This window comes from Mobula birostris, chromosome 5, assembly GCF_030028105.1.
Source record: "Mobula birostris isolate sMobBir1 chromosome 5, sMobBir1.hap1, whole genome shotgun sequence".
In the NCBI taxonomy this organism is placed as follows: domain Eukaryota; kingdom Metazoa; phylum Chordata; class Chondrichthyes; order Myliobatiformes; family Myliobatidae; genus Mobula; species Mobula birostris.
The window spans coordinates 130,497,053-130,523,918 of NC_092374.1; the positions used below are offsets into that span (position 1 = coordinate 130,497,053).

The 26,866-nt window shown below is 41.4% G+C and overlaps 1 protein-coding gene across 2 annotated transcripts in view; it reads right to left on the reverse strand.

The window, feature by feature from the left end:
• cacnb4a (calcium channel, voltage-dependent, beta 4a subunit) overlaps positions 1-26,866 on the reverse strand; it is a 310,993-nt gene that overhangs the window by 79,503 nt on the left and 204,624 nt on the right. For both annotated transcript variants that reach the window (XM_072257283.1, XM_072257282.1), the window contains exon 4: positions 25,751-25,887. In XM_072257283.1, coding sequence (XP_072113384.1) covers positions 25,751-25,887 — 137 coding nt within the window. The remainder of the gene's footprint in view (positions 1-25,750; positions 25,888-26,866) is intronic.

Here is a 26,866-nt window from a genome sequence, read left to right on the forward strand (position 1 = left end):
TATTATCTAGTTTTCCTGAAACTATAACAAAACGTCCATTAGTATCAGACACTTCTTTATGTTGGACAAAGGGAAGTGTATTATCTATAAGAATCGAAACTCCTCTAGATTTGGCCTGAAAAGAAGAGTGAAAGCAAAGTCCATTCCAACGGCTAAAAAAACGTAGGTTATCACATTTGTGTATGTGAGTTTCTTGTAAAAAAATAATAGGGACTTTAAATTTCTTAATATTAGCAAAAATCTTATTAAATTTAACAGGGTGATTTAACTCTTTCACATTAAAACTGAGTAAATTAATAGTTTGGTCCGTTTTTAATATTATTTAAAGGAAGGGTTAAAATGTAATGGTAACCAAGCATCAAGTTGGCTATAAATTCGAAAACAGCTTCTGAGAGAAAAAAACCATATCCCTGCCAACCTCCCAAAGAAAGAAAACCGACCAATAGAAAGTCGGCATCTATGAACTACGGACAACACCCCCCCAAAAAAAACCTGGTAATCACTCCAATTAGTTTCAAGGTTATTTATATTCCAACGTAGACTAAACAATACCCAAACAAGAGATTCAATTCTTGTATATCAAAAATACAGTATTAAAAATATGAAAAGGAATTAGTTACAAAGGCTTACCAAAAGTAAAAGATACAATTATTCATACAGATAGACATTAAACATTAATCTTATATCTTCATGAAAAAAACAGACTAAGCAGTTAACCTTCAAATTTAAAAAATCTTTGTGCTTCAGCATTCAAATAAAACCAATCGGGGGATTCATCTTTAATGAGATTCTCAGTCAAACTGGGTAACCAAGGGATGGGTTAAAACTTTTATTAAAAAAATTCCAACAGAGCTTGTTTAAACTTAGCACATTCCTGCATAACCTCAAGCGAATAATCTTTGAGAATCTTAATATTCCACCCTATAACCAATCCTGCCCCTTTGATGGGATTTGCAAACTAAAAGTTTCTCATTTAATCTTGTGTCTTCAGGTAAGGAGAAACTAAACAGTTAGCCTTCGGATTTTAAAAACTTCTGTGTTTCAACAGTTGAGTAGAACCATTTGAAAGAACCGTTTTTAAGTGTGATTCTGAGTCGGGCTGGGTAGCGAAGGGAAGGCTTGAAAACCATGTTAAAAAGCTCGGACATAACTTCTTTGAACTTAACACATTCCTGCATAACCTCAGGCGGATAATTTTCAACAATTCTAAACTTGCGACCATTATAGTCAATCATGCCTTTTCAACGAGATTCGCGAATTAAGAGTTCCTTTGTTTTAAATTCCTGAAAACAGATTATTACTGATCTTGGTCTCTGACCATTAGAAGGTGTAAACGCAGATCTGTGAACTCAATTGATCAAAGGCACAGACGTCAAAATCTCCGGAAATAATTCTTGCAAAAAGTTTGCAAAAACTCCATAGAATGGTTACTTTCGATTAATTCTTCAAGACCCAAAACCCGGAGGTTGTTCCTTCTATTTTTTAGGTCAATAATCTTCTGTCTTAACTTTTTGTTGGATTTCAATTGCTTTTCACAAAGCTTCTGTAATTCATCCACTTCTGTTTCCAGAGCCAACAAATTTCCCTCATTATTTTTAATACATTTATCGTGTTCACTAAGAGTTTATTGAATAGAATCCAATTTACATTCAGTGCTGAATTGTTGAAACTTCTCAGAGGCTTCTCGTGTATGACTTTGCAGCAATTCCATAATAGAATTCAAAGGGGCAGGAAAATCATCCATTTTAGTACCTCTGGCACTCCTTCCAGCCCAGCCATAATGAAAGAATATCACACTTAAAAAAGAAGTTTCAAGACAGGTTGGAAATAGTAAGATAATTAGAGTTAGAACAATGGCAGATTGCTGTTACTCCATCAGCCACCACCAGGAAATCTCAAACGTCTGTAGGTTGATGTTCAGTTATTTTTTTCAATTTGCTTCTGTCGTTCACGCCAACAATTTACTGCATACACAGTTTATACCAGCTACAACTTGGGCTCAACTTCTGAAATTTGGTTCCATTGAAGCCAATGGAAATATAACACCATGGAACCATAAGACACAGGAGCAGGACTAGACTATTCAGCCCATTGAATCTGCTCCACAATTCTATCATTACTGATTTATTACTCCCCTCAACCCCACTCTGCTGCATTTTCCTCATAACCTTTGATGCCCTGGCTAATCAAGAACCTATCAAATTCCATTTAAAACATATCCAATGACCTGGCCTTCACAGCCATTGATGACAATGAATTCCACAGATTCACCACACTCTGGCTAAAGATATTCTTCCTCATCTCTGTTCTAAAAGCATACCCTTCTATTCTGAGGCTGTGCCCTCTGGTCCTAGATTCACTCACTATTGGAAACATCCTCCCCACCTCCACTCTATCTAGGTTTTTCAACATTCGATAGGTTTCAATGAGACCTCCCCCCGACCCATTCTTTCAAACTCCAGTGAACACAGAGCCATTAAGTGCTCTTTGTACATTGACCCTTTTATTTCCCAGATCATTCTCATAAACCTCTTCTGGACACTCTCCAATGTCAACACATCCTTTCTCAGATAAGGAGCCCAAAATTGTTCACCATATTTTAGGTGCATTTGACCAATGCCTTATAAAGCCTCAGTATTACATCTTTGCTTTTATATTCTAGTCCTCTCAAAATGAATGCTAACACTGCATATTCCTTCCTAACTATCAAGTCAACCTGCAAGTTAACCTTTAGGGAATCTTGTACCTTTTCACCTCTGATCTTTAATTATTTTCCCCATTTAGAAAATAGTCTATACCTTTATTCTTTCTATCAATATTTTGGAAGGGTATCTTTATAGCAAGTAAAGGACAAGACAAATTTCTACTCCATGGTTGCTTTTCACGAACTCGATATCTCCAGGAGTGGCCTGGAAGATGTGCACCTTTGGGGTGCAGCACTGAGGACGACCCGATTGCTCACCGGAGTCGCTGAGTGAGAGGTCGTGGGAGATCGGAATATTGAGGCAGTGGGTGCGGCTCTCGAAGGTCTCTGCACTCGAGCTATTGCTCTCTCTCTCTCTCTCTCTCTTGATGGTGATGGAGAGAGTGTTGTGCCAATTCTCGACCGGGGGGACCTCAAAATAAAGTGACACTGCAGACTGTAACATCGAAACAGCACGCTGTTGGCTTCCCCTCTTGCTGTGGGAAGAGTGATACCTTTCACTCCCTTGTTAGCGAGAGACAGAGAGAGAGCGCCTGTGGGATGTTCGGTGGCTTTTGATGGACTCTGGATCATGGTCTCAGGGAGCTTTGCTATTGCTTCCATGGTGGGTGGTGTAGGGGGGAGATTGATGCTTTCAGCTGGAACAAGTAGGGGGAGGGTTGTATGTGTGAGAGGGGAAGGGGGACGATTGTGTGTAAGGGGGGGAGGGGGAAAGTTGTGTGTGGGAGGGAAGAAGGGGGTCTTTGGGATTCTAATGTTTTTCTGTCATTCATTCTTTAGGGTTGTCTGTTTTGTGGATCTCTGTGAGAGTAAGGATTTCAGGTTGTGCACTGTATACATTCCCTGATATTAAATGAAACCATTGAACCGTTGATTTTAAACCACAATTATATCTTTTGGCCCACCTGGTGTTGGATGCACCATAAGTGTTAAATATATATTCAAAGAAATAAAGTAATAGAAATCAATCCAAATTTTACCTCAGTTTTTTTTCAGTCTTATAGAAGAAAAGCAATCACATCATGTGGACTTACAAATAGTTGAGCCTTGTCTGCTTGCTGGGGCTAACCAAATGAGGAAGAAACACTCAGAAAAAAAAGGAATCTAAGCCAGAATTCAAAGCAGTAATTCACTGGAACTGCAAACATGGTGTAGGAACACCTTCCTGAATTTTGGTAGGTAAGAAACACAAATCAGAAAGACATTTTTGAGTTTTAGTGATCTAATTATTATTTAGGGATTCAGGGCTCAGAGCCTCAAAGTCCTCATGATTCACTTATTGTTTGAAAAGCATGATGAATTTCAAAGTGAAGTTTCTTAATCTTCTTATGCAATTCTCCACCCAAGCAATTCTGCTCCTTTGATTGGGTACATGGTTGGAGAAAAAAGGAGTCATTTGGTGTCAGCTGTGCCTTTGAGGCACTTTCACTTCTCATCTATTCAGCTCTTGCACATCATGTGGCACTTTCTGGCTCATCAGATGGATGTAAACACAATCCCACAGAATTGATTGACTGAATTCCTGCCTCAGCAAGGACCTGGACCCATTTCAATTTGCCTTTTGCCACAATAGGTCAATGGCAGACGCGATCTCAATGGCTCTCCACACGGCTTTAGACCACCTGGACAACACAAACACCTATATCAGGATGCTGTTCATCGACAACAGCTCAGCATTTAATACCATCGTTCCCACAATCCTGATCGAGAAGTTGCAGAACCTGGACCTCTGTACCTCCCTCTGCAACTGGATCCTCAGCTTCCTAACTGGAAGGCCACAGTCTGTGCAGATTGGTGATAACATATCCTCCTCACTGATGATCAACCTCAGGGGTGTGTGCTTAGCCCACTGCTCTACTCTCTGTATATGCATGACTGTGTGGCTAGTCATAGCTCAAATACCATATATAAACTTGATGTCAATACAACCATTGTTGGTAGAATCTCAGGTGGTGACGAGAGGGCGTATAGGAGTGAGATATGCCAACTCGTAGAGTGGTGCCACAGCAACAACCTGGGACTCGACGTCAGTAAGACGGAAGAGCTGATTGTGGACTTCAGGAAGGGTAAGACGACGGAACATATACCAATCTTCATAGAAGGATCAGAAGTGGAGAGAGTGAGCAGCTTCAAGTTCCTGGGTGTCAAGATCTCTGAGGATCTAACCTGGTCCCAACATATCGATATAGTTATAAAGAAGGCAAGATAGTGACTATACTTTATTAGGAGTTTGAAGAGATTTGACATGTCAACAAATACACTCAAAAACTTCTATAGTTGTACCATGGAGAGCATTCTGACAGGCTGAACACTGTATGGAGGGGTTACTGCACAGGACCAAAAGAAGCTGCAGAAGGTTGTAAATCCAGTCAGCTCCATCTTGGGTACTAGCCTACAAAGTACCTAGGACATCTTCAAGGAGCGGTGTCTCAGAAAGGTAGCATCCATTATTAAGGACCTCCAGAACCTAGGGCACACCCTTTCTCACTGTTACCATTAGGTAGGAGGTACAGAAGCCTGAAGGCACACACTCAACGATTCAGGAACAGCTTTTTCCCCTCTGCCATCCGATTCCTCAATGGACATTGAATCTTTGGACACTACCTCACTTTTTTTTTAATATACATTATTTCTGTTTTTGCATATTTTAAAAATCTATTCTATAAACATAATTGATTTACTTATTTAGTTATTATTATTATTTTATTTATTGTTTTTCTCTCTGCTAGATTATGTATCGCATTGAACTGCTGCTGCTAAGTTAACAAATTTCACGTCACATGCTGGTGATAATAGACCTGATTCTGATTCTGATTCTGATTCTGATTTGAGGAAGGATAGGGCAGTTATCCTCCGGTTGTAAAAGCTTGTGTGAATAAATTGGCTGTCACACAAATGCTTCCCCATAGCACAGCTCAATTTCACAGGGTAATAGAGATCTTCGTCATAATGGTTTAAAAAAAGCCACCCACACTGCTGAAATTAATTCCCTTCAAATATACTTCATTGGCAGTAATGCAGACTAGATTGACTTACTATAAAAATGCAACCAATTTATATATCCCCAGAAATAGGCACAATATATGAGTCACACGCCACATATGGAATTATATCTTTGGTGGATCCTGGATGCCATACAACATAGACACCAAAACGCTGCCAATTTTTCTTTTTACATGGATATTTATAAAAAAAAATCTTTTGAAAACCATAAGACATATGGGCAGAATTAGGCCATTCAGCCTACCAATTCTGTTAGAAGTTAAAACATAGAGCAGAACAACACACTACAGGTCATTCAGCCCATGATATTGTGCTGACCTACATAAACCTATTCCACACTCAATCAAATAGCCGGCTGACTATCTAAGAGTGTCTTACAAGTCCCTATTGTATCAGCATCAATTACCACTCCCAGCACCTACTACTCTCTGTGTGAAAAACCTACCTCCAACATCTCCCTTGAACTATCCTTCACTCACTCATCTTAAACGTGCTTCAGACTCTAACTGCTTGCTGCTGCATTACACAAAATGTTTCCTGTGAACCTTTTGTCAATTGTTTTGATAACATATAGTGCACAGTACATTATATAATCATTACATCATTATCTAATACATACAGCACAGAAACAAGCCCTTCAGCCCATCTAATCCATGCTGAACTATTATTCAGCCTAGTCCTATCGACCTGGCAGCTTGTTCCACAGTCCCAGCACCCTCTGAGTGAAGACATTCCCACTCATGTTCCCCTTAAACTTTTCAACCTTTCACCCTTAACCCATGACCTTTAGTTGTAGTCCCATCCAACCTCAGTGGAATAAGCCTGCTTGCATTCACTCTATCTATATCCCTCATAATCTTGATTTGTATTCCTCTACAAATATCCCCACAATCTTCTATGTTCTAGGGAGTAAAATCCTAGCCTATTTAACCTTTCCCTATAACTCAGGTCCTCAAGTCCTGTCAATACCTGTATACTTGTAAATTTTCTCTCCACTCTTTCAATCTTACTGATATCTTTCCTGTAGGTGAGTGACCAAAACTACACACAATACACCAAATAGGCCTCACCAACATCTTATACAACTTTAACATAACACTCCAACTCCTGTACTCAATACTTTTATTTATGAAGACAAATGTGCCAAAATCTCTCTTTATGGCCTTGTCTACTTGTGACACCATTTTCAAGGAATTATGGATCTGTATTCCCTGATCCCTCTGTTCTACCGCACTCTGCAGTGCCCTACCGCTCAATGTGTAAGTTCTGCTCTGGTTTGTCCTCAAGAGGTGCAACACTTGATTGCATTAAATTCCATGTGCCATTTTTCAGCCCATTTCTCCAGCTAGCCCAGATCCCGCTGCAAGCTTTAACATCTTCCTCACTGTCCACACCATCCACCAGCCCCCCACGCCCCCAATCTTGGCGTCACATGCAAGTTCGCTGATCCAGTTTAACGAGATTCTTTATATAGATGACAAACAACAACAAACCCAACGCTAAAGCATGAGCTAAGGCTGTTGGGAATGGTGAGGGTGGAGTACTGCAGGAGGGGTGTGAGACAGTGGCAGAGAAGGAGTGTCGGGGTGGGAATGGTGAGGGTGCAGACACACCCAGCCCTGAGACACCAGGCAAGGTCATTTGATTCCAAACAATTGGTTTATTGATCATTACAGAATGTTTCTTTGGTGCTTCTCACTGCCTCCCTCTCCCTTCCCCTTTTCCCAGCTATAATTTCCCTCTCCCTGCCTCCTTCCCACTCTCAGTCCACAATAGAGACCCATATCAGAATCAGGTTTATCATCACTCATCTATGTCATGAATTTTTTTATTTTTTCACAGTGCAATACGTAATATTACTACAGTACTGTGCAAACCTCTTAAGCGTCCTAGCTACTGTATATATTTACGTCAAAGACATTAGCTTAGTACTATATATACACTAAATAGATACACTGTATGTACTGAAACCCAGGGAAACACATTCTGTACATTTGAAAAAAGGCGATCCCATACTTTATCTTCATACCTTTGTCTCAGCTCTGTAAATTTCATTCTTACCAAATTAGTACAAACTGTAATGACTACTTGATTTTACTTTCCTGCTAATGGTTTGGAAATGGGCCCAGGGTTGTTCTATTGCTTCCCCATGGCAACAGTTGCAAAACTGACAAGCCATAGGATATAACAATTCCATAGTAAAACATAGGAGGGAAGTAATTATCTGAAATGTCAAAGTGAGGATGGAGATCTTCAGCAAAAATGTAAGCTAAAATCAAATGAATACATTAACTTATGATTTTTCGTTCAGTTGTTTCATGAAATGAATCTTTTTCAGAGCCTTATGACAGACCTGGTAACTCAGATTTTTTTTCTCCAATTTTATAAAACTAATTTTGCAATTTTTCACATAATTTTCACTGTGATTAGTATAAGAAGGTGCTTTGTGATGTTTTTAATCAGAATCAGAATCGAGTTTAATATCACCAGCATGTATTATGAAATTTGTTGTTTCGTGGCAGCAGTACATTGTAATACATAGTAATAAAAACTATAAATTACAATAAGTATATATAAAAAATAAATAATTAGTGCAAAAAGAGAGGGAAAAATACTGAGGAAGTGTTCAATGTCCATTCAGAAATCTGATGGCGGAGCAGAAGAAGCTGTTCTTGAAATGCTGAGTGTGTGTCTTCAGGCTCCTGTACCTCCTCCTTGATGGTAGCAGTGAGAAGAGGGCTTGTCCTGAGTGACAGGGGTCTTTAATGACGGATGCTGCTTTTCTGAAGCACTGTCTTTTGAACTGCTCTGCCTGTGACTACGAGAGACTGCAGAGAGTAGTGGTCACAGCACGGGAAGCTGCCTCCTCTCCATGGATTCTGCACTTCTCGCTGCCTCAGCAAAGTAATCAGCATAATGAAAGACTCCACTCACTCTGGACATTCTCTTTTGTCTCCCTACCCCTCCCCTCACTATTGTACAGAAGATATGAATGTGAGCACATAGCGCCAGGATCAAGGACAGCTTTTATCCTGCTATTATAAGGCTATTTAATGGTTCCCTAGTATGATAAGATGGACTCCTGATCTCATATTGTGATTATTTTGAAACATTGTCCACAGGCACTGCACTTTCTCTGTGACCATTATTCTTTATTTGGAATTCCGTTATGGTTTTGCCTTGTTCTCCTTCAATGCACTGTGTAATCTATTGAGTGAAGTGTGCAGCCTCGAGGCCAAGAAGCCTGGAGATGGGGTGAGCCCATGATCGACTCCATTTCTCACCGACCTCGCTGAGTAAAGCAGTGAGGAAGATTGAAATTATCGAGGAGTGAACAGAAGGAGAGTGGACGTTCAGCGCCTTCTACCAGCCTCGATGTTCCCTGCTGCCAGATGAAGGTGCCTGTGTGTGACGGGCTCTCTCCCTCTCACTTGCTGCTCCTGAAGGAAGGTCTCTGCATTAGAATGGTCTCTCTCTCCCTCTCACTCGATGCTGTCAGAGGATGGTGGCAAAGTTCTGGGTCTACGGTTTGTGGAATGGACTCCGATGTGTTACGATGTGTTTCTGGTTTCTGTTCACTCCTTTTTATGTTGTTGTTTTGGCTCATTTTGAATCGGGGCAGCCTGCAGATAATGAGCACTGAGCTGAACTGGATATGCTGGGATTTTATTAGATTTGTATTTTATATTCTCTGTTTTATGCTCTTCTTTGTTGCCATTTGTGCTTTTTTTGTGTGTGTGGAATGTTGATGTTTTTCTTTGAATGGGTTCTATGGATTTCTTTGTTTTGTGACTGTCTGTGGGGAGAATGAATCTCAAGGACATACATACTTTGATAAAAATGTACTTTGAACCTTTGAATCTTTGAATCTTCAATCTATATGAATTATTTGCAATACACGCTTGCCACTGTATCTCAGTACATGTGACAAGAATAAATCAATAATAATTTAGTAAAATTTATTTGTTGAGATACAGGGTGGAATAGGCCCTTCTGGCCCTCCAAGCTGTGCTGGCCAGCAATCCCCTAATTTAATCCTGGCCTGATCACAGGACATTTACAATGACCAATTGACCTACCTACCGGTAAGTTTCTGGACTGCGGGAGGAAACCCACGTGGTCACAAGGAGAATGTACAAACTCCTTACAGACAGCAGCAGGAAGAGAAGAAATTTTGTGAAGAGGAGAAATTTCTTTTGTCTGGGGATTGAGACCTACTGCAGGGTTGTGGACGCCCAATCACCTCTCCAAAGAGAGATGGATAGATTTCTGGATATTAAGGGATATTACTACTAGGCTCTCTGAATGACCAAAGAGATAGAGAGTAAAGTAAAGCAGAATAACAGTGCAACAAAATAATGACACATACGTAAACCAGATAGATCATAGAAAAATCAGCAAAGTGAAAAGGGGGAAAAAAATACAGTACAGGTTTCCCCCGCCATCCGAAGGTAGAGCGCTCCTCTGAAACGGTTCGTAAGCCGGAATGTCGTAAAGCGAGGAAGCAATTACCATTTATTTATATGGGAAAATTTTGTGTACGTTCGCAGACCCAAAAATAACCTACCAAATCATGACAAATAACACATAAACCTAAAATAACAGTAACATATAGTAAAAGCAGGAATGATATGATAAATACACAGCCTATATAAAGTAGAAATACTTTTCCACAATCATTGCCGCACTGTTCTCCATAGCGAAAATCTCACGCAAGCGCTGTTGGCAAAAACACTCTCTCCAGTAACCTTTAAGCTATGAAGCTGCCAAATCATACCAAATAACACGTAAAAATACACAGCCTATATAAAGTAGAAATAATGTATGTACAGTGTAGTATCACTTACCGGAATTGAGACAGCGCCGAGCACACTGATGATGGTGTGTTAGACTGAGTCATCGGAGGTCTGGGTGGTGCAGTGGCCCCCACCCTCCAGGCCACTGACCGATACTGATCCGCGAAGCATGCAGGAGTACAGCGGTAGCCGGGACGCATCCAGCATGTCTTTCAGAAAAAAAGCCGAAATAAACAAGCTAATTAATTAGGTGCCGCCCGGCATGTAAATGTCGGCCTAGATCAAAGGCAGTCACAATCGGCAATCGCCTCTGATCTGGGCCAACATTTACATGCCGGGAAGCACCTAATTAATTAGCTTGTTTATTTCAGCTTTTTTCTTAAAGATGTGAAGTGTGCCTCCTGGCTACCACTGCATTCTCTGCGAATCGGTATCTGTCAGCGGCCCGGGGGTTGGGGTGGTGGGACACTGGGGTGTCGTCTGTTTCCATTAGGGCGGGCAGCTCATCTTCTTCTATGTCTGCCTGCCTCGATGTCGAAGGTCAAGGTTCGTCATCTGCTGTGGTTGATGCGGAAGGCTTGCTTAACTCCTGAGCCTCGTGCATTTTTCTATCATACAGTTCTTTGTAAGAATTCAAACCATCCTGCAAATATGCCCTAAACTGACGTACCCTTTCAAAATTAAAGTCGTACTTTATCATTGCAGCGAAAATCTCACGTAGTTGCTTCATGTTCAGTTCCTGGATGACTTCACTTTCGCTAGTGAATTCAGTTTCGATTGTTATCCTTTCCTCTTCCAATTGCATCAGCTCTTCATCTATCAGTTCTTGGTCATGAGATGCCAAAACCTCTTCAACATCATCTTCGTCAACTTCCACAAGCCAAACTCACTTTGTCCTTACTTTGTTCACCACAATCGAAACGCTTAATTATGTCTAGTTTTATGTTAAGTGTAACACCCTTACAAGATATTTTACGCTTTTCCGATACCTTCAAACTCATCCTGCAAACGGATGCTCACAGGCACGTGTTTAAGCAATGCCTGCAAGAATGCCGTTCCGATTCCGGGGGAGAGCAGCTGCTCGGGGCACGCACTGCCTTTTATCGTGCGCAGCCTTTTTTTTCGCGCACTGCTTTTTTCACGCGCTGCCTTTCTTCGTAACAGTGAAAACATCTTCTGTTAGCAAAAACAGGGAACTAATGTAGGTCTTTCGTAACAGTGAGGTTTCGTAAAGCAAACGTTCGAAAAGCGGGGGACACCTGTATGAGAATACTACAGACAGAAACAAAAGAGACCAAATTCTGCTACAGGTAAAAATGAATTAGCTAGAGGTGAGATGGGGGCAGTCAGATACCAAAGAGAATATCTACTCATAGCCACAGAGTGCAAGAGAATACTGTAGTTTCAGCAAAAGATTAATAAAAAGACATGCACGAGAAAGGAATGAGGGCAGGAGGATGAGAGGTGACTTGATAGAGGTGTACAAGATGATAAAGCATAGATTGAGTGCCCAACCGGTGTCTTTTTCCAGTGCAGAAGTGGCTGAAATGACGGAGCATATTGTTATGTGCTTGGAGGAAGTATAAGGGGGATACCAGAGGTAAATTATTTAACACAGATAGTAATAGGTGTGTGGAACCCACTGCTAGTGGTGGTAGAGGCAGGTACATTAGGGACATTTAAAACATTCTTAGATAGGCACGTAGATGAAAGAAAAATAAATGGCTAAGTGGGACAGTGTTGGAGTAGGTTAAAAGGTCAGCACAGCATCATGGGTCAAAGCTACCTTCTAGTTAAATACCACCAAGTCCAGATAGGGGCTATTTGAGGTTGCTAAGAAAAAGTAAAGGTAGAAGTTACATAATCTTCCAACAAGCTGCAAAATCGGGACTAGAGAACTTTAAATGTTACAGCCTGTTCAAATGTGAGGTGTGTTACCTCAGGGACCAGCACCGTTTAGAAACATAATTCCCAGACTAAAGTTGTAGCCATGGGCACCTGTATGGGTCCCAGCTATGCCTGCCTTTTTGTTGGCTTTGTAGAACAATCCATGTTCCAAGCCTATACTGGTATCTGTCCCCCTCTTTTCCTTCGCTACTTTGATGACTGCATTGGCGCTGCTTCCTGCACGCATGCTGAGCTCGTTGACTTCATTAACTTTGCCTCCAATTTACACCTTGACCTCAAGTTTACCTGGTCCATTTCCGTCACCTCCCTCACCTTTCTTGATCTTTCTGTCTCTGTCTCTGGAGACAGCTTATCTACTGATGTCTACTATAAGCCTACAGACTCTCACAGCTACCTGGACTATTTCTATTCTCACCCTGTCTCTTGCAAAAATGCCATCCCCTTCTTGCAATTCCTCCATCTCCGACGCATCTGCTCTCAGGATGAGGCTTTTCATTCCAGGACAAAGGAGATGTCTTCCTTTTTTAAAGAAAGAGGTTTTCCTTCCTCCACCATCAACTCTGCTCTCAAATGCATCTCTCTCCCATTTCACACACATCTGCTCTCACCCCATCCTCCCACCACCCCACTGGGAATAGGGTTCCCCTTGTCCTAACCTACCACACCACCAGCCTCTGGGTCCAACATATAATTCTCCGTAACTTCTGCCACCTCCAACGGGATCCCACCACCATGCACATCCTTCCCTCCACCCCCTTCTGCTTTCCACAGGGATTGCTCCCTACGCGACTCCCTTGTCCATTTGTCCCCCCCCCATCCCTTCCCACCAATCTCCCTCCCGGCACTTATCCTTGTAAGCGGAACAAGTGCTACACATGCCCTTACACTTCCTCCCTCACCACCATTCAGGGCCCCAGACAGTCCTTCCAGGTGAGGTGACACTTCACCTGTGAGTCGGCTGGGGTGATATACTGCATCCAGTACTCCCGATGTGGCCTTCTATATATTGGCGAGACCCGACGCAAGCTGGGAGACCTTTTCGCTGAACACCTACGCTCTGTCCGCCTGAGAAATCAAGATCTCCTTGTGGCCACACATTTTAATTCCACATCCTATTCCCATTCTGATATGCCTAGCCACAGCCTCCTCTACTGTCAAGATGAAGCCAACTCAGGTTGGAAGAACGACACCTTATATTCCGTCTGGGTAACCTCCCACCTGATGGCATGAACATTGACACACCCCATCCCTTATTTATTTATTTAATATATATTTTTTATTTCTCTCCCTTTTTTTTCTCTCTCTCTTTTTTCTCCCTCTGTCCCTCTCACTATAACTCCTTGTCTGCTCTCCACCCTTTGGGCTCCCCTCCCCTCTTCTCTCTCTCCCCAGGCTTCCCATCCCATGATCCTTTCCCTTCTCCAGCCTGGTATCAATTTTTGTCAATCAACTTTCCAGCTGTTAGATCCACCCCTCCACTCCTGCCTTCTCCTATCATTTTGGATCTCCCCCACCCCCTCCCACTTTCAAATCTCTTACTATCTCTTCTTTCAGTTAGTCCTGACGAAGGGTCTCGGCCTGAAATGTCGACTGTACCTCTTCCTAGAGATGCTGCCTGGCCTGCTGTGTTCACCTGCATTTCTTGTGTGTGCTCCACCCATAGTATGCAAGTTCAGATACAGCAAGGGTTAAGACAACATCCAGGCAAGAATAGCTTGGGGCAGTTGTAGCCAAGTGAGGCTTTCAAAATGAGACCGCTGGAGACACCCCTGCTGACTACAGGCGAGATAGGCGGGAGTCACTGTGGTACTGTGTACTCAAGCAAAACGAGTGAAGCTTCAGAGTGAGACTTTTCTGGAAATATCTCCTTAAGCATAGCTCCCTTTACACAATAGGGAGTGCTGGAGATCAGATTTAATGGAAGGACGTGAACCCAACAACTAAGGTACAATTGCTTCACTAACCTAAAAATATCATCGGTTGTCAGTTTGAAGTTTCAATTGACTTTTAATACCTCTATTGTTAATGGTGATTGATGTTGCACGTTAAGAATTCAAAAGTATACAATTTACCAAATGTCAATATCCATAATGGTTAATGCAATTCTGTATGAAAATAGCAGTTTTTTGTTCAGACTTCAGAACAGTGTGGGTGACAGGGGCCCATGCTGTTTTCCTTATGTGCAAGTAAAAGGAAACTTGAGTCGTAAGAGTGTGTGTGTTCTGGGCCCAGTTATTTCAGTTATTTTATTTTATCATTGGCAATGACAATAGATGCTGCCTGACCTGCTGAGTTCCATTAATATTTATGTCAGTGAGAAGGTCAGTTTGAAGCTGACATCTCCTTAACTGACATGGATGGCCAGGTTTTATGGAAGCAGTGATGTGTTAATTAAAGCTATACACTACTAAGAAAGGAATTGTGGATTTATAAAGGCTCCATAGCCTTTTGTGAAAATCAAATGGTGGCTATGGTCTGTCAACAAATAACGTGGGTTATAAAAGCTGCTGTATTGTTGTATTGGCCAAATGTATTCCCTCTATGACCTTTTGCTTAAGGAATCCCACCCTAGTTTAACAAGAATATTACAGTGAACAGCAGCCAGCTATCACATTTTTATTTTTGTGCATTTTAACCAAAGAATGAAGAAGCCTGGGGTAAGGCTTTTTAAGAAGAAATTTTATGATAATCTAAAGTTTGCCTTTAAAATTTCAAGGCCTGCAACATGCTAGGGATAGGGATGTAATCAGATTTATTCAGATTGCCTTGGATATTGGAGATTTATTTCAGAAATATCACGTTCAGTGATCAGACTTTATTGGACTAAATGTTTCATATCGCAGGTCTTTGTGGAAGGTGGCTTTAAGGGATTTCCATCCAGGAGTTAAGACTTGAAGATGCATGATGTTTAAAAGACACCAGGAGATGGGCCCATTGCATTCCCAAACTATTTTTCTAAAACCAGTTTTACGTATCTCACTGTGAAAGACCACGTTTTGTACTGATGATACTGTCTCTATCATGGTATTGTCATGAGCTCTGTGGGCCTGCGCACCTGTATTTGTTCATTGTTGTCTTGCCTAGAGTCATTAAGCTGTTGTGCTTTCTTTCTAATCTTGTCTAGTTTATTGTGACTGGCATGGGTTTTCCGGGTACTACGATTATTTAAAGCGGACTCTCTTAATTGTGCATGTAATCTTTAAAATTGTTTCAAACTAACCTGCTCAGGACTAACACGTCTCAGTCAAACTTAGAAATCTCAGTTAAAGCTCAATAACTGGGATCTCAGAAAGGACAAAAAAATAAAATGATAATCCCATGTTGACAAGAGTGAACACTGTGTTCCTGACCCTCAAGGTTATGAATGAATGAGTTGAGAAAGTTGTTCAATAATTTGTACAACTATAGAAAGCCAGAACTTGTACTTAATCAATGAGTCAAAGGACAGATATAGACTGTGAATGAGTCCATGCAAGCTAATTCAATTATATTTTCCCAGTGCCAAATGCACTCAGTAAGTGTATTTGAAAGAAAACCACAAGTTGATGCTGTTTGTCACTTGATCTAGAGTAAGGCCATGATTTCTTTAGTACTGCAGAGTGTAAGGAGCCCTAACTATGGGCTTTGAGGTTCCTTTTACACAGGTGTCAGAGGCATGGGGATGCTGTAACACAAGAGATTCTGCAGATGCTGGAGACCTTGGAAATGAATAAACAGTCAATGTTTTACTTTGAGACCTCTTCATCCGAAAAGTCCACTGTTTATTCAAAGTTCAACGCTCAAAGTAACTTTTATTATCAAAGTACATATATGTCACTGCATAAAACCCTGAGATTCATTTTCTTGTGGGCATACTGAATAAATCTAAATAAATAAGGCATCCGTTAGTCTTGCGAGACCATGGATCTGCACCTGGAAAGTCTTCTCTCTCCAGGGCACAGGCCTGGGCAAGGTTGTATGGAAGACCAGCAGTTGCCCATGCTGCAAGTCTCCCATGACACCAATGTTGTCCAAGGGAAGGGCATTAGGACCTATACAGCTTGGCACCAGTGTCATCGCAGAGCAATGTGTGATTAAGTGCCTTGCCTCGGCTGGGGGTCGAACTCACAACCTTCAGGTCACTAGTCCAAAGCCTTAACCACTTGGCCACGTGAATGAATAAATCTGAAGAATAATAAACATAACAGAATCAATGAAAGACCACCCAATTAGGGCATTCAACCAGAGTGCAGAAAGCAGCAAACTGTGCAACTACAAAAAGAAGAAGCGATAATAATAATAATAATAATAATAATAATAATAATAATAATAAATAAATAAATAAATAAATAAATAAATAAATAAATAAATAAATAAATAAATAAATAAATAAATAAATAAGCAATAGATTTCAAAAACATGAGATGAAGAGTCCTTGAAAATAAATCCATTGGTTGTGAGAACATTGCAAAGATTGGGCAAGTGAAGTTGAGTGACCTTTGGTTCAAGAGCCTGATGGTTGAGGGATCATAACTGTTGCTGAATCTGTTGGTGTGGGTCCTGAGGCTCTTCTACCTTCTTCCCCGATGGGAGCAGCAAGAAGCAAGCATGTCCCCAGAGGTGGGGATCCCTGATGTTCACTTCCATAGATGCTGCCTGACCTGCTGAGTTTCTCCAGCACTTTGTGCCTTGCTCTGGACCTCCAGCATCATCAGAATCTCTTGCGTAAGTCATGCTGCCCAACTAGCTGAGTTCCTCCAGTTTTTTGTGTGTGCTGCTTAATTTCCAATAGTCTATTTTCCTCTTTCGTTCCTCCATTCTAGCTGCCTATATGAACAAGCACACACAGGCCTCATGTACGGCCAACATGTAACCTGACAGCTACTGTCAACTGGTATCTACAATTGCCCTGTAAAAGAGGCAATTTTCTAGAAGAGGTAATGGAAGCTTACATGTGAAAGAGAAGTCTGCACTCCAATTCATTTGCATCCTTTGAAACGGTGTGAATGAGTTGTTTCACTCCATGCATGATTTGACACAGCAGAGTAAAAGTGACACAGATTGCCTTGATTCAGATCTGCTTCCTCTGACTCACCCAGGCAGATAAAATAGCCACATCTGAGTGCCTTCTTTTATCACACCATTTATTAAATGTGAATAATTGCATCACTTGCTCTAAAGCACATTGGCAGTAAAAGGTAAGTTGCTCAGTCAGACCTGCCTCACAATCTGAAGGCTGGAGCATCACTTCCCATCCATTGCCCCCTCCCCAATCACACTCATTTCCTCCTCCATCCCACCTCCGATCCAGGCAAACACAATCATACCCTTGGAAGTGGAGAAAATAGAATGAGAGAAAAAGCTACAACTGATCATGGAGGAAAGAACTACTTAAGGTGTAGGCCACATGTAAACCAATCTCTACAGCAGTGGTCCCCAACCTCCGGGCCGTGGACCATTGATCTGGGGCTGACATTTACGTGTCGGGCAGCAGCTAATTAATTTGCTTGTTTATTTCGGCCTTTTTCTTAAAGATGTGCTGGGTTCGTTTCAGCTACCGCTGCACCACTGCATTCTTTGTGGCAAAGTATCCGTCCGTGGCCCGGAGGTTGGTGACAACTGCTCTAGAGCGAGTCTTGAACTCATAGCATGCCATCTCATAGTTGAGAGAACTGTTTACAGAAGTGAAGTTCACCTCTAGGAAAGGTAAAGGAGGAAAGAAGCAGTAAGAACCACAGAGTTTTTAAAGATTGACCTTAGCTGTGTCATGGGATGAAGTTAGGATACACCATTGGTATTGAACAGATGAGGCTGTACATGTCAGTTAGCCTGTCTACGATCTTATCTGGAAATCTAATCGGGAGTGAGTACTCAAAATAGAGAAGTATTCTATTTCCCAGCTAATGATCTCCTTTGGGACTTTCACAACCCAAAAAAACTAATTTCAGTGCAGCATCGGAATGCAAAAATTGCATAAAACACCCACTGTAGCCTCGAGCACAAACAAGTCAAAAAAATTTTGTGATAAACTCTGAATACAAAATTATTCATTCTTAGAATCTTAGAGTAGCAATGGCACAAGAGGCACTTCTCTGTAATGTTGGAGGCTGAGGAAGGACCTGGTAGAGTTTTATAAAATTACGGGAGGCATAGATTGTCTTTCTCGGATTATTAATATCAAAGGTGAGAGGACACAGCTTTCAGGTAAGAGGGGGAATCTTAAAGCTGATGTTGAGGGTCAGTCTGTTTACACAGAAAGCAGCAGAAGCCTGAAGTACACTGCAGGCAGAGGGATTAGGGCAGGAGCTCTGACCTTTTTTATGCCATGGAGTCATACCATTAACCAAGGGGTCCATGAACCCCAGGTAGGGAATGGCTGGATTTGGGAGAAGAGGAAATGGGCCTCTTGTTTGGCCATTCTAATGCTCAATTCCTAAATAATTCTTTCCAATTGCCAACCAATGTTCCGATAGACTCACTGCACTGATCCATCCTGGTCTATTCTTACATTACATGTGTGCATATTGCTCACTTTCAAAAAATAACAGAGTTTTCACCTTAAGTTTGGCAATTGTGATAGAGAGTACTTGGCAAATTCACTCCTTACACACACACACACACACACACACACAAACGTTTCGGCTCATCAGCTGTGTTTGGCAGCTTCTCTAGGAGAAGGAAAACTCTGATCTTAAACCTTCGCTACTTGCGGCTACACCCGCTCATGGGGAAGGCTTTGGGAGTAAACCCCAAGCAAAAATCGATAGCTGGAGTCTGTAAGGCAGTCCTACATTGAGTTCAACGCTGATAGCAACTTCTGTGGCACCACAGGTGCCAAACTGTATCGGTCTCTGCCATCCCTTTGGATTCATCTGTTGCATGGAAAGTGGAGTCTGCTGTATGGGCAACAGCTTTCTCTCCTTATTGTACTGCCCTGGCTTGTTTGCATACTGGCTTACGTATTATGGAGACAGCTGGCATGCAATATACATGGTCGACTCAGACCGACAGAGAGCCTCAGACAGAATCATGGTCAGCACAGACAATATGGCTTGAAGGAGCTGTTCCAGTGCTATATCACTCTACTGTACGTTCTATGTTCAGGGGAGGATATTGGCCCATCAGGCTCATGCTTGTTTATGGGGGAAATGTATTTCAGATGTGGCCTCAGCTCCAAGTTCAAATGTGGCTCTATGCAAATAGGGCTCTATCACTGCCCAGTCAAATTTACAGGGTCAGGTGGGTTGAGAGGCTGAAAGGGAATCTAACTGATCTTCATAAAACTATGAGGACAAAGACAGAGTAAATAGGAAGTCCAAACACGAGAACATCTGCCGATGCTGGAAATCCAAGGCAACACACACAAAATGCTGGAGGAACTCAGCGGCCCAGGCAGCATTTGTGGTAAGGATTGTTAGGAAGTACCTGTCCCCTCAGGTGAGAGATCAAAAAGTAAGCATGACAACTTAAAGTAATTGGAAGGTTTTACAAGTGACACCAGGATTGGTGGAGTTGTGGACAGTTCGAAGGACTATCAAAGGATACTGCAGGATTTAGATCAGTTACCAATACGGGCAGAGAAGCGGTAGATGTATTTAATCTGGTAAAGTGGGAGATGCTGCACAGTGGGAGGTCAAATGAAATGAGCAAGTATAGAGTTAACTTTTTTTGTTTGTTTATTTACCTATCTATCTATTGAGGTACAGTATAGAATAGGCCCTTCCAGCCCTTCGAGGCACGCTGGCCAGCAACCCCCGATTTAACCCTAACCTAATCACAGGACAATTTACAATGACCAATGAACCTATCAACCAGTAAGTTTTTGGGCTTTGGAGGAAACTCACACCACGTGGTCATGGGGAGAATGGACAACCTCTTTACAGGCAGTGGTGGGAATTGAATCTGGGCCGCAGGGACTGTAAAGCAATGTGCTAACCACCACGTTACTGTGCCACCCCATAATAATGATAGACCTCTTAATATCATTGAGGTACAGAGGGGTCCAGGTTCATAGTTCACTGTATATGAGTAACACTAGTGGATAAGATGGTAAAGACAAGAATATGACATGTTCACCTTCATTGGAAGATGTTGCGTATAAGAGTAAGAAGGTCATGCTGCAGCTGGATTAAACTTTAGTCACACTTGGAGTATTGCTTGCAGTTCTGGTCACCTGATTTTGGAGACCGTAGAGAGTGTACAGAAGAGGTTCGCCAGGGTACTACCTGGGGTAATGAGTATGAGCTATCAAAAAAGATTGAACAAATATGGGTTGTTCTCTCTAGAGCAGAGGCTCCCATTCTACTTTTTTAGGCCATGGATACCTGTCATTAATGGAAAGGTCTATGGACCCCAGGTTGGGAACCCCCAGTCCAGAGCATTAGAGGCTGAGGAGAGACCAGGCAGAGGTTTTTTTTAAAATTATGAGAGACATAGGTAGGGTAGCCAGTCAGAATATTTGCCCCAGGGTAGAAATGTCAAACACCAGCAGGGATGCTTTTAATGTTAGAGGGTGGAGGTTTAAAGCCAAGATGAGGGCCAAGTTTGTTTTTACACGGATAGTGGGTACAAGAATATGACATGTTCACCTTCATTGGAAGATGTTGCGTATAAGAGTAAGAAGGTCATGCTGCAGCTGGATTAAACTTTAGTCACACTTGGACTAAGGTATGGTAGATTTAGAAGTAAGCAATTTAATAAATTTTAAAAGGTTGTTAGACTGAGGGATATGGATGATGCACAGGAAGAGGGCATTTAGTATAAATTGGCATCAAGATTGGAACAACATCATAGGAGGAATGGTCTGTCCATTACCTAACTGTTATGAGTTCTATGTTCTAAGTTTCCGAGGGGAAGCAAGGAGAAAATATCTCCCAGGAGAGTGATGGGGTATAGATTTCACTGCCTATAAAAACAGAAACATGGCTACATTTAAAAAGTGTCTGAATTTATACTTGAAGAACTGTACTCGACAGGGCTGGGATTAGACTGGACGGTACCTTTTAGGCATCATGGACATAGTGAACCAATTGGCTTCTTTCTATGTAAAAATACCCAGTAATTCTGCAAAATCAATTCCTCCTCCTGACATAGCAGGACTTATATAAATGTAGATTAAAATAATGAAAGGTTGAAAACATTAAGTTAATTTTTAATGAGCAAATAAACAGGGGAAAGACAGGCAAGAATAGTGTCTTGTTGATGAGTTCATTGAATCCTTCAACTCCTTGCCATCTCCATCAGCTTGCTTTATTCCTTGCAGAGTCCCAACAACTGGAAACATCCAGCCTAAGCCTGAAGAAACCACTGGCTTGTGAATTTAAATCCAGCACCACCACACAGATGCAGCCACCAGCATCTCAGTACAAAGAGATTTTTGAGTGGAAGAAGGGTTTACCCTTAATAGGCCCAACTCGTGCAAATACAAAAAAAATGTACCATTTCCACTCATGTACCTTTTCCACTCATGTACCTTTTCCACAGCTCTTCAGGCATATGGTAGACAGTCAGGAAAACCTCTGCAAAAAAAAAATTGCTGCCTCGGAGAGATCTGTAATCCCTCAGCAATATTTCCTAAAGTAATTTCAGTTCATTGCAATATTCTAAACCTCTGCTGAATATAACTACTATCATTCAATGTAAAGCACCACTAGTACCTATACAAGCCTTCCACAGTTAACAAGCATGAGAGAACAAGCTAAATATTTCACTGTAAGCCTTTGTACTTGGTTTCAGCACGACTAGCAGAACACCCATGTACAAATGCACCACTGTTGTTGGATGAATCACAGGTACTGATTAGTCAGCACACAGGAGCAAGATAGGACACCTGCTGCTGAGAGCAGCAACAATAATCCCTGCTTAGTGTCAGTGAGACTACAGAATTTATTGTTGAATTCAGGAAGGGGAAGGAGGTTGAACATATACCGGTTTGTATTAACATATTGGCAGTAGAGAGGGTCAACAGCTTTAAATCCCTTGGTGTTATCACTCTGTACATTGATACAATCACATATCGGTGAGCCAGCATTTTTACTTTCCTGGGTTAAGCAGGTTAGACACGCCACCAACCATTGTAACAAACTTTTACTGAGGTACTATTGAAAGTACAGTACTGTGCAAAAGTCTGAGGCACATATACAGTGTATGCAAAAGTTTGGGCACCCCGGTCAAAATTTCTGTTACAGTAAATAGTTAAGTGAGTAGAAGATGAACTGATCTCCAAAAGTCATAAAGTTAAAGATGACACATTTCTTTAATATTTTAAGCAAGATTACTTTTTTATTTCCATCTTTTACAGTTTCAAACTAACGAAAAAGGAAAAGGGCCCGAAGCAAAATTTGGGCACCCTGCATGGTCAGTACTTAGTAACACCACTTTGGCAAGTATCACAGCTTGTAAACGCTTTCTGTAGCCAGCTAAGAGTCTTTCAATTCTTGTTTGGGGGATTTTCGCCCATTCTTCCTTGCAAAAGGCTTCTAGTTCTGTGAGATTCTTGGGCCGTCTTGCATGCACTGCTCTTTTGAGGTCTATCCACAGATTCTCCATGATGTTTAGGTCAGGGACTGTGAGGGCCATGGCAAAACCTTCAGCTTGTGCCTCTTGAGGTGGATTTTGAGGTGTGTTTAGGATCATTATCCTGTTGTAGAAGTCATCCTCTTTTCATCTTCAGCTTTTTTTACAGACGGTGTGATGTTTGCTTCCAGAATTTGCTGGTATTTTATTGAATTCATTCTTTCCTCTACCAGTGAAATGTTCACTGTGCCACTGGCTGCAACACAAGCCCAAAGCAAGATCAATCCACCCCGTGCTTAACAGTTGGAGAAGTGCTCTTTTCATGAAATTCTGCACCCTTTTTTCTCCAAACGTACCTTTGCTCATTGCGGCCAAAAAGTTCTATTTCAACTTCATCAGTCCACAGGACTTGTTTCCAAAATGCATCAGGCTTGTTTAGATGTTCCTTTGCAAACTTCTGATGCTGAATTTTGTGCTGAGGATGCAGGAAAAGTTGACTTCTTGATGACTCTTCCATGAAGATCATATTTGTGCAGGTGTCACTGCACAGTAGAACAGTGCACCACCATTCCAGAGTCCGCTAAATCTTCCTGAAGGTCTTTTGCAGTCAAACGGGAGTTTTGATTTGCCTTTCTAGCAATCCTATGAGCAGTTCCCTCGGAAAGTTTTCTTGGTCTTCCAGACCTCAACTTGACCGCCACCGTTCCTGTTAACTGCCATTTCTTAATTACATTATGAACTGAGGAAACGACTACCTGAAAACGCTTTGCTATGTTCTTATAGCCTTCTCCTGCTTTGTGGGCATCATTTATTTTAATTTTCAGAGTGCTAGGCAGCTGCTTAGAGGAGCCCATGGCTGCTGATTGTTGAGACAAGGTTTGAGGAGTCAGGGTATTTATAAAGCTTTGAAATTTGCATCACCTGGCTTTTCCTAACCATGATTGTGAACAAGCCATAGCCCTATCAAGCTAATTAAGGTCTGAGACCTTGGTAAAAGTTATCTGAGAGCTCAAATCTCTTGGGGTGCCCAAACTTTTGCTTTGTGCCCCTTTCCTTTTTCTCACTCTAAAATTATACAAAACAAAAATAATACACCAATCTTGCTTAAAATGTTGAAAAGAATGTTTCGTCTTTAACTTTAAGACTTTTGGAGATCAGTTCATCTTCCACTCACTTAACTATTCACAGTTACAGAAATTTTGACCAGGGGTGCCCAAACTTTTGCATGCCACTGTATATAGCCAGGATGCCGAAGACTGTGTTTATCAATGTGGAGCAGGGAGTGAGTTTGTAAATCTGGAGGTAACAAGGGATGTTGGGAATGGCAAAAGTTGGGCACCATGGGAAATGTATGGGACAGGTGGCAGAGAAGGAGTGCCAGGGTCGGGAGGAGGGGTGGTGGGTGCCACGGGTGCAGACACACCCAACCCTGAGACACCAGGCAAGGTCATTTGATTCCAAACAATTGGTTTATTGGTCATTACAGAATGTCTCTCTGGTGCTTCCCGCTCCCTCCTCTCTTCCTATCCATGATTCCCCTCTTCCTGCCCCCTTCCCAGTCTCAAGTCACAAACGAGACCCATATGAGAATCAAGTTTACCATCACTCACATATGTTATGAAATTTGTTTTTTTTTGTGGCAGCAGTACAGTGCAATACATGAAATAACAACAATGCTGTGCAAAAGTCTCAGGCATCCTAGCCATATATTTCTGCCTAATACTTTTGCACCTTACTGCATTCTGACTGATTACAGCATGGTCTAATATGGCAATTGAAATGCTCAGGAGCAGAGGAAGCTGTACAGAATAGTGAACTCAACCTAATACATCACAAACACATTCTTCTCCATCTTTGGTTGCAACAGCATGAGGTGCTGCCTCAGGAAGGTAACATCTGTCATCAAAGGTCCCTACCCTACCATTGTGGTAATACCATCTCCTCACAGCTACCATTGGGCAGGAGGTACAGAAGCATGGAGTCTTGCCCCATCCGGTTGAAAAGCAGCACCTCCCCTTCAACTATCTGGTTCCAGAATCAACCTGCTCACCCCTAATCAGTACCCCAGTATGGCATCACTATGAGCAGTGTGACCAGTTGTCACAATGGACTTCCATTTTCAAAGTCAATGTTATTATCAAAGTATATATATGTCACCATATACAACCCTGAGATTTATTTACTTGTGGGCATACCCAATAAATCTATAGAATATTAACCATAACAGCATCAATGGAAGAGCGCCTAACTAGGGCGTTCAACCAGAGTGCAGAAGACAACAAACTGTGCAAATATACAAAGAAGAAATAATAATAATCATAAATAAATAAGCAGTAAATAATCACTACCTTTTGAAGGATTTTCTGTTCAAGGGCTTTGGTGTTTCCATTCCTGACTGTCACGCAGCCAGCCAGTATAGCTGTACTCTCTACCACACATCTGTAGAATTTTGTCAAGGTTTCTGATCTCATGCTGAATCTTTGAAAACTCCTAAGGAAGTAGAGAGACTGCTGTGCTTTCTCTGTGATTGCACTTAGGTGCTGAGCCTAGGATAGTTCCTCCGAAATAATAACACCTAGGAATTTAAAGTTGTGAGCATTCCTTTGTTCGAATTAAGTGCTTCATTTTACAATTTTGTATAATTAATGTTTAATTTGACGTTTTCTTGTGAATTCTGTGGGCTTGTAATGCTTCTGGAAGTAAATGTTTCATTGCACCTGTGCATACACGTGCTTGTGCATAGGACAATATAAATTTGACTTTGACTTTTACTTTGAAACCCCGAGATGAGTTTCAGAAATCAACACAGTGCATATAATTCGCAGTCCGGTTTTCAGGTCCTTACCCGCTGTAAAAACGGCCCTGTCGTGATTTCTGTTCCCGTTGTAATCGGATGTTCTCGAGTTTGAGGGGGCTTGGAATGAATCCAATTTCACACCCTTCTTTCACCAGTCGTCCTATCCACCAGTCATTGTTGTACTTCTGTTAAAACATATGACATTTTTTTTGAAAAAGGCAGCTTTAAAATGTTTAATAAATGCTAATTATGTTTATACCTCTCTGACTCTACTCTTTATGAATACCAAAAATGTTCCCACTTGTAATATGAAAATAAAGTGGAGGAAGTACACACTGTTACCTTACAATTAAAACATGGCCTGCTTTAAATTTGTGACATTGCATTATGGTGTTGAAAGGGTTCATATGATCATGCTATCAATTTTAACATCTGACTTAGCATGAACTAACAGTGACTTATTTTGCAAAACATTTGTAAGCAGAAGAAATTAAAGCTATATTGGTATTCGAAATCCAGGGATTCCACGCAAATAAGGAAGCAAAAGAAATTAGTATTAGTTTAAAAACTACTATAATAGCTAATGAGCTCATAAACAGATAAATCCTACTGGCTGCCGATCTATATTGCAGAATTTTGGAAGATGTGGCTGTTGATATCATGGATTCTCTGATTAATATCTTCCAAAATTCTACAGGTTGCAGAATTGTTTCTGCATATTCTGCATAAATGTAACCCCTTATCCTTCTATTTAAGAAAAGAGGGCATTGCAGAGTGAGGTGCTGGAGTAATGGGGGGGGGGGAGGAAAGGAAACACCTAACTGTTAACTCAACAAAAGTAGCCAGATAAATACTGGAATCTGCAATTAAGGATGTGATTCCTAGATAATTAGGAAATAATATTGTGATTGAGCAAGGTGATTATGGATTTATGAAAAGTAAGTTGTGTTGGATTAAAATTGGTGATATTTCTCATAGAGAAGATGGTGGGAATTTACTGAATAATATATTGGATTTTCAGAAGACTTCAGGTAAGGTCCAGCACACCAGTCTGGTGGACAAGATGGTGTCAGTGAACCATAGCATTGTTCTGTGGGATACATACAGTACTTCTAAATATACCTCTTTTGAGTTACTCTCATTGCAATCTGAGGCAGGTAATTT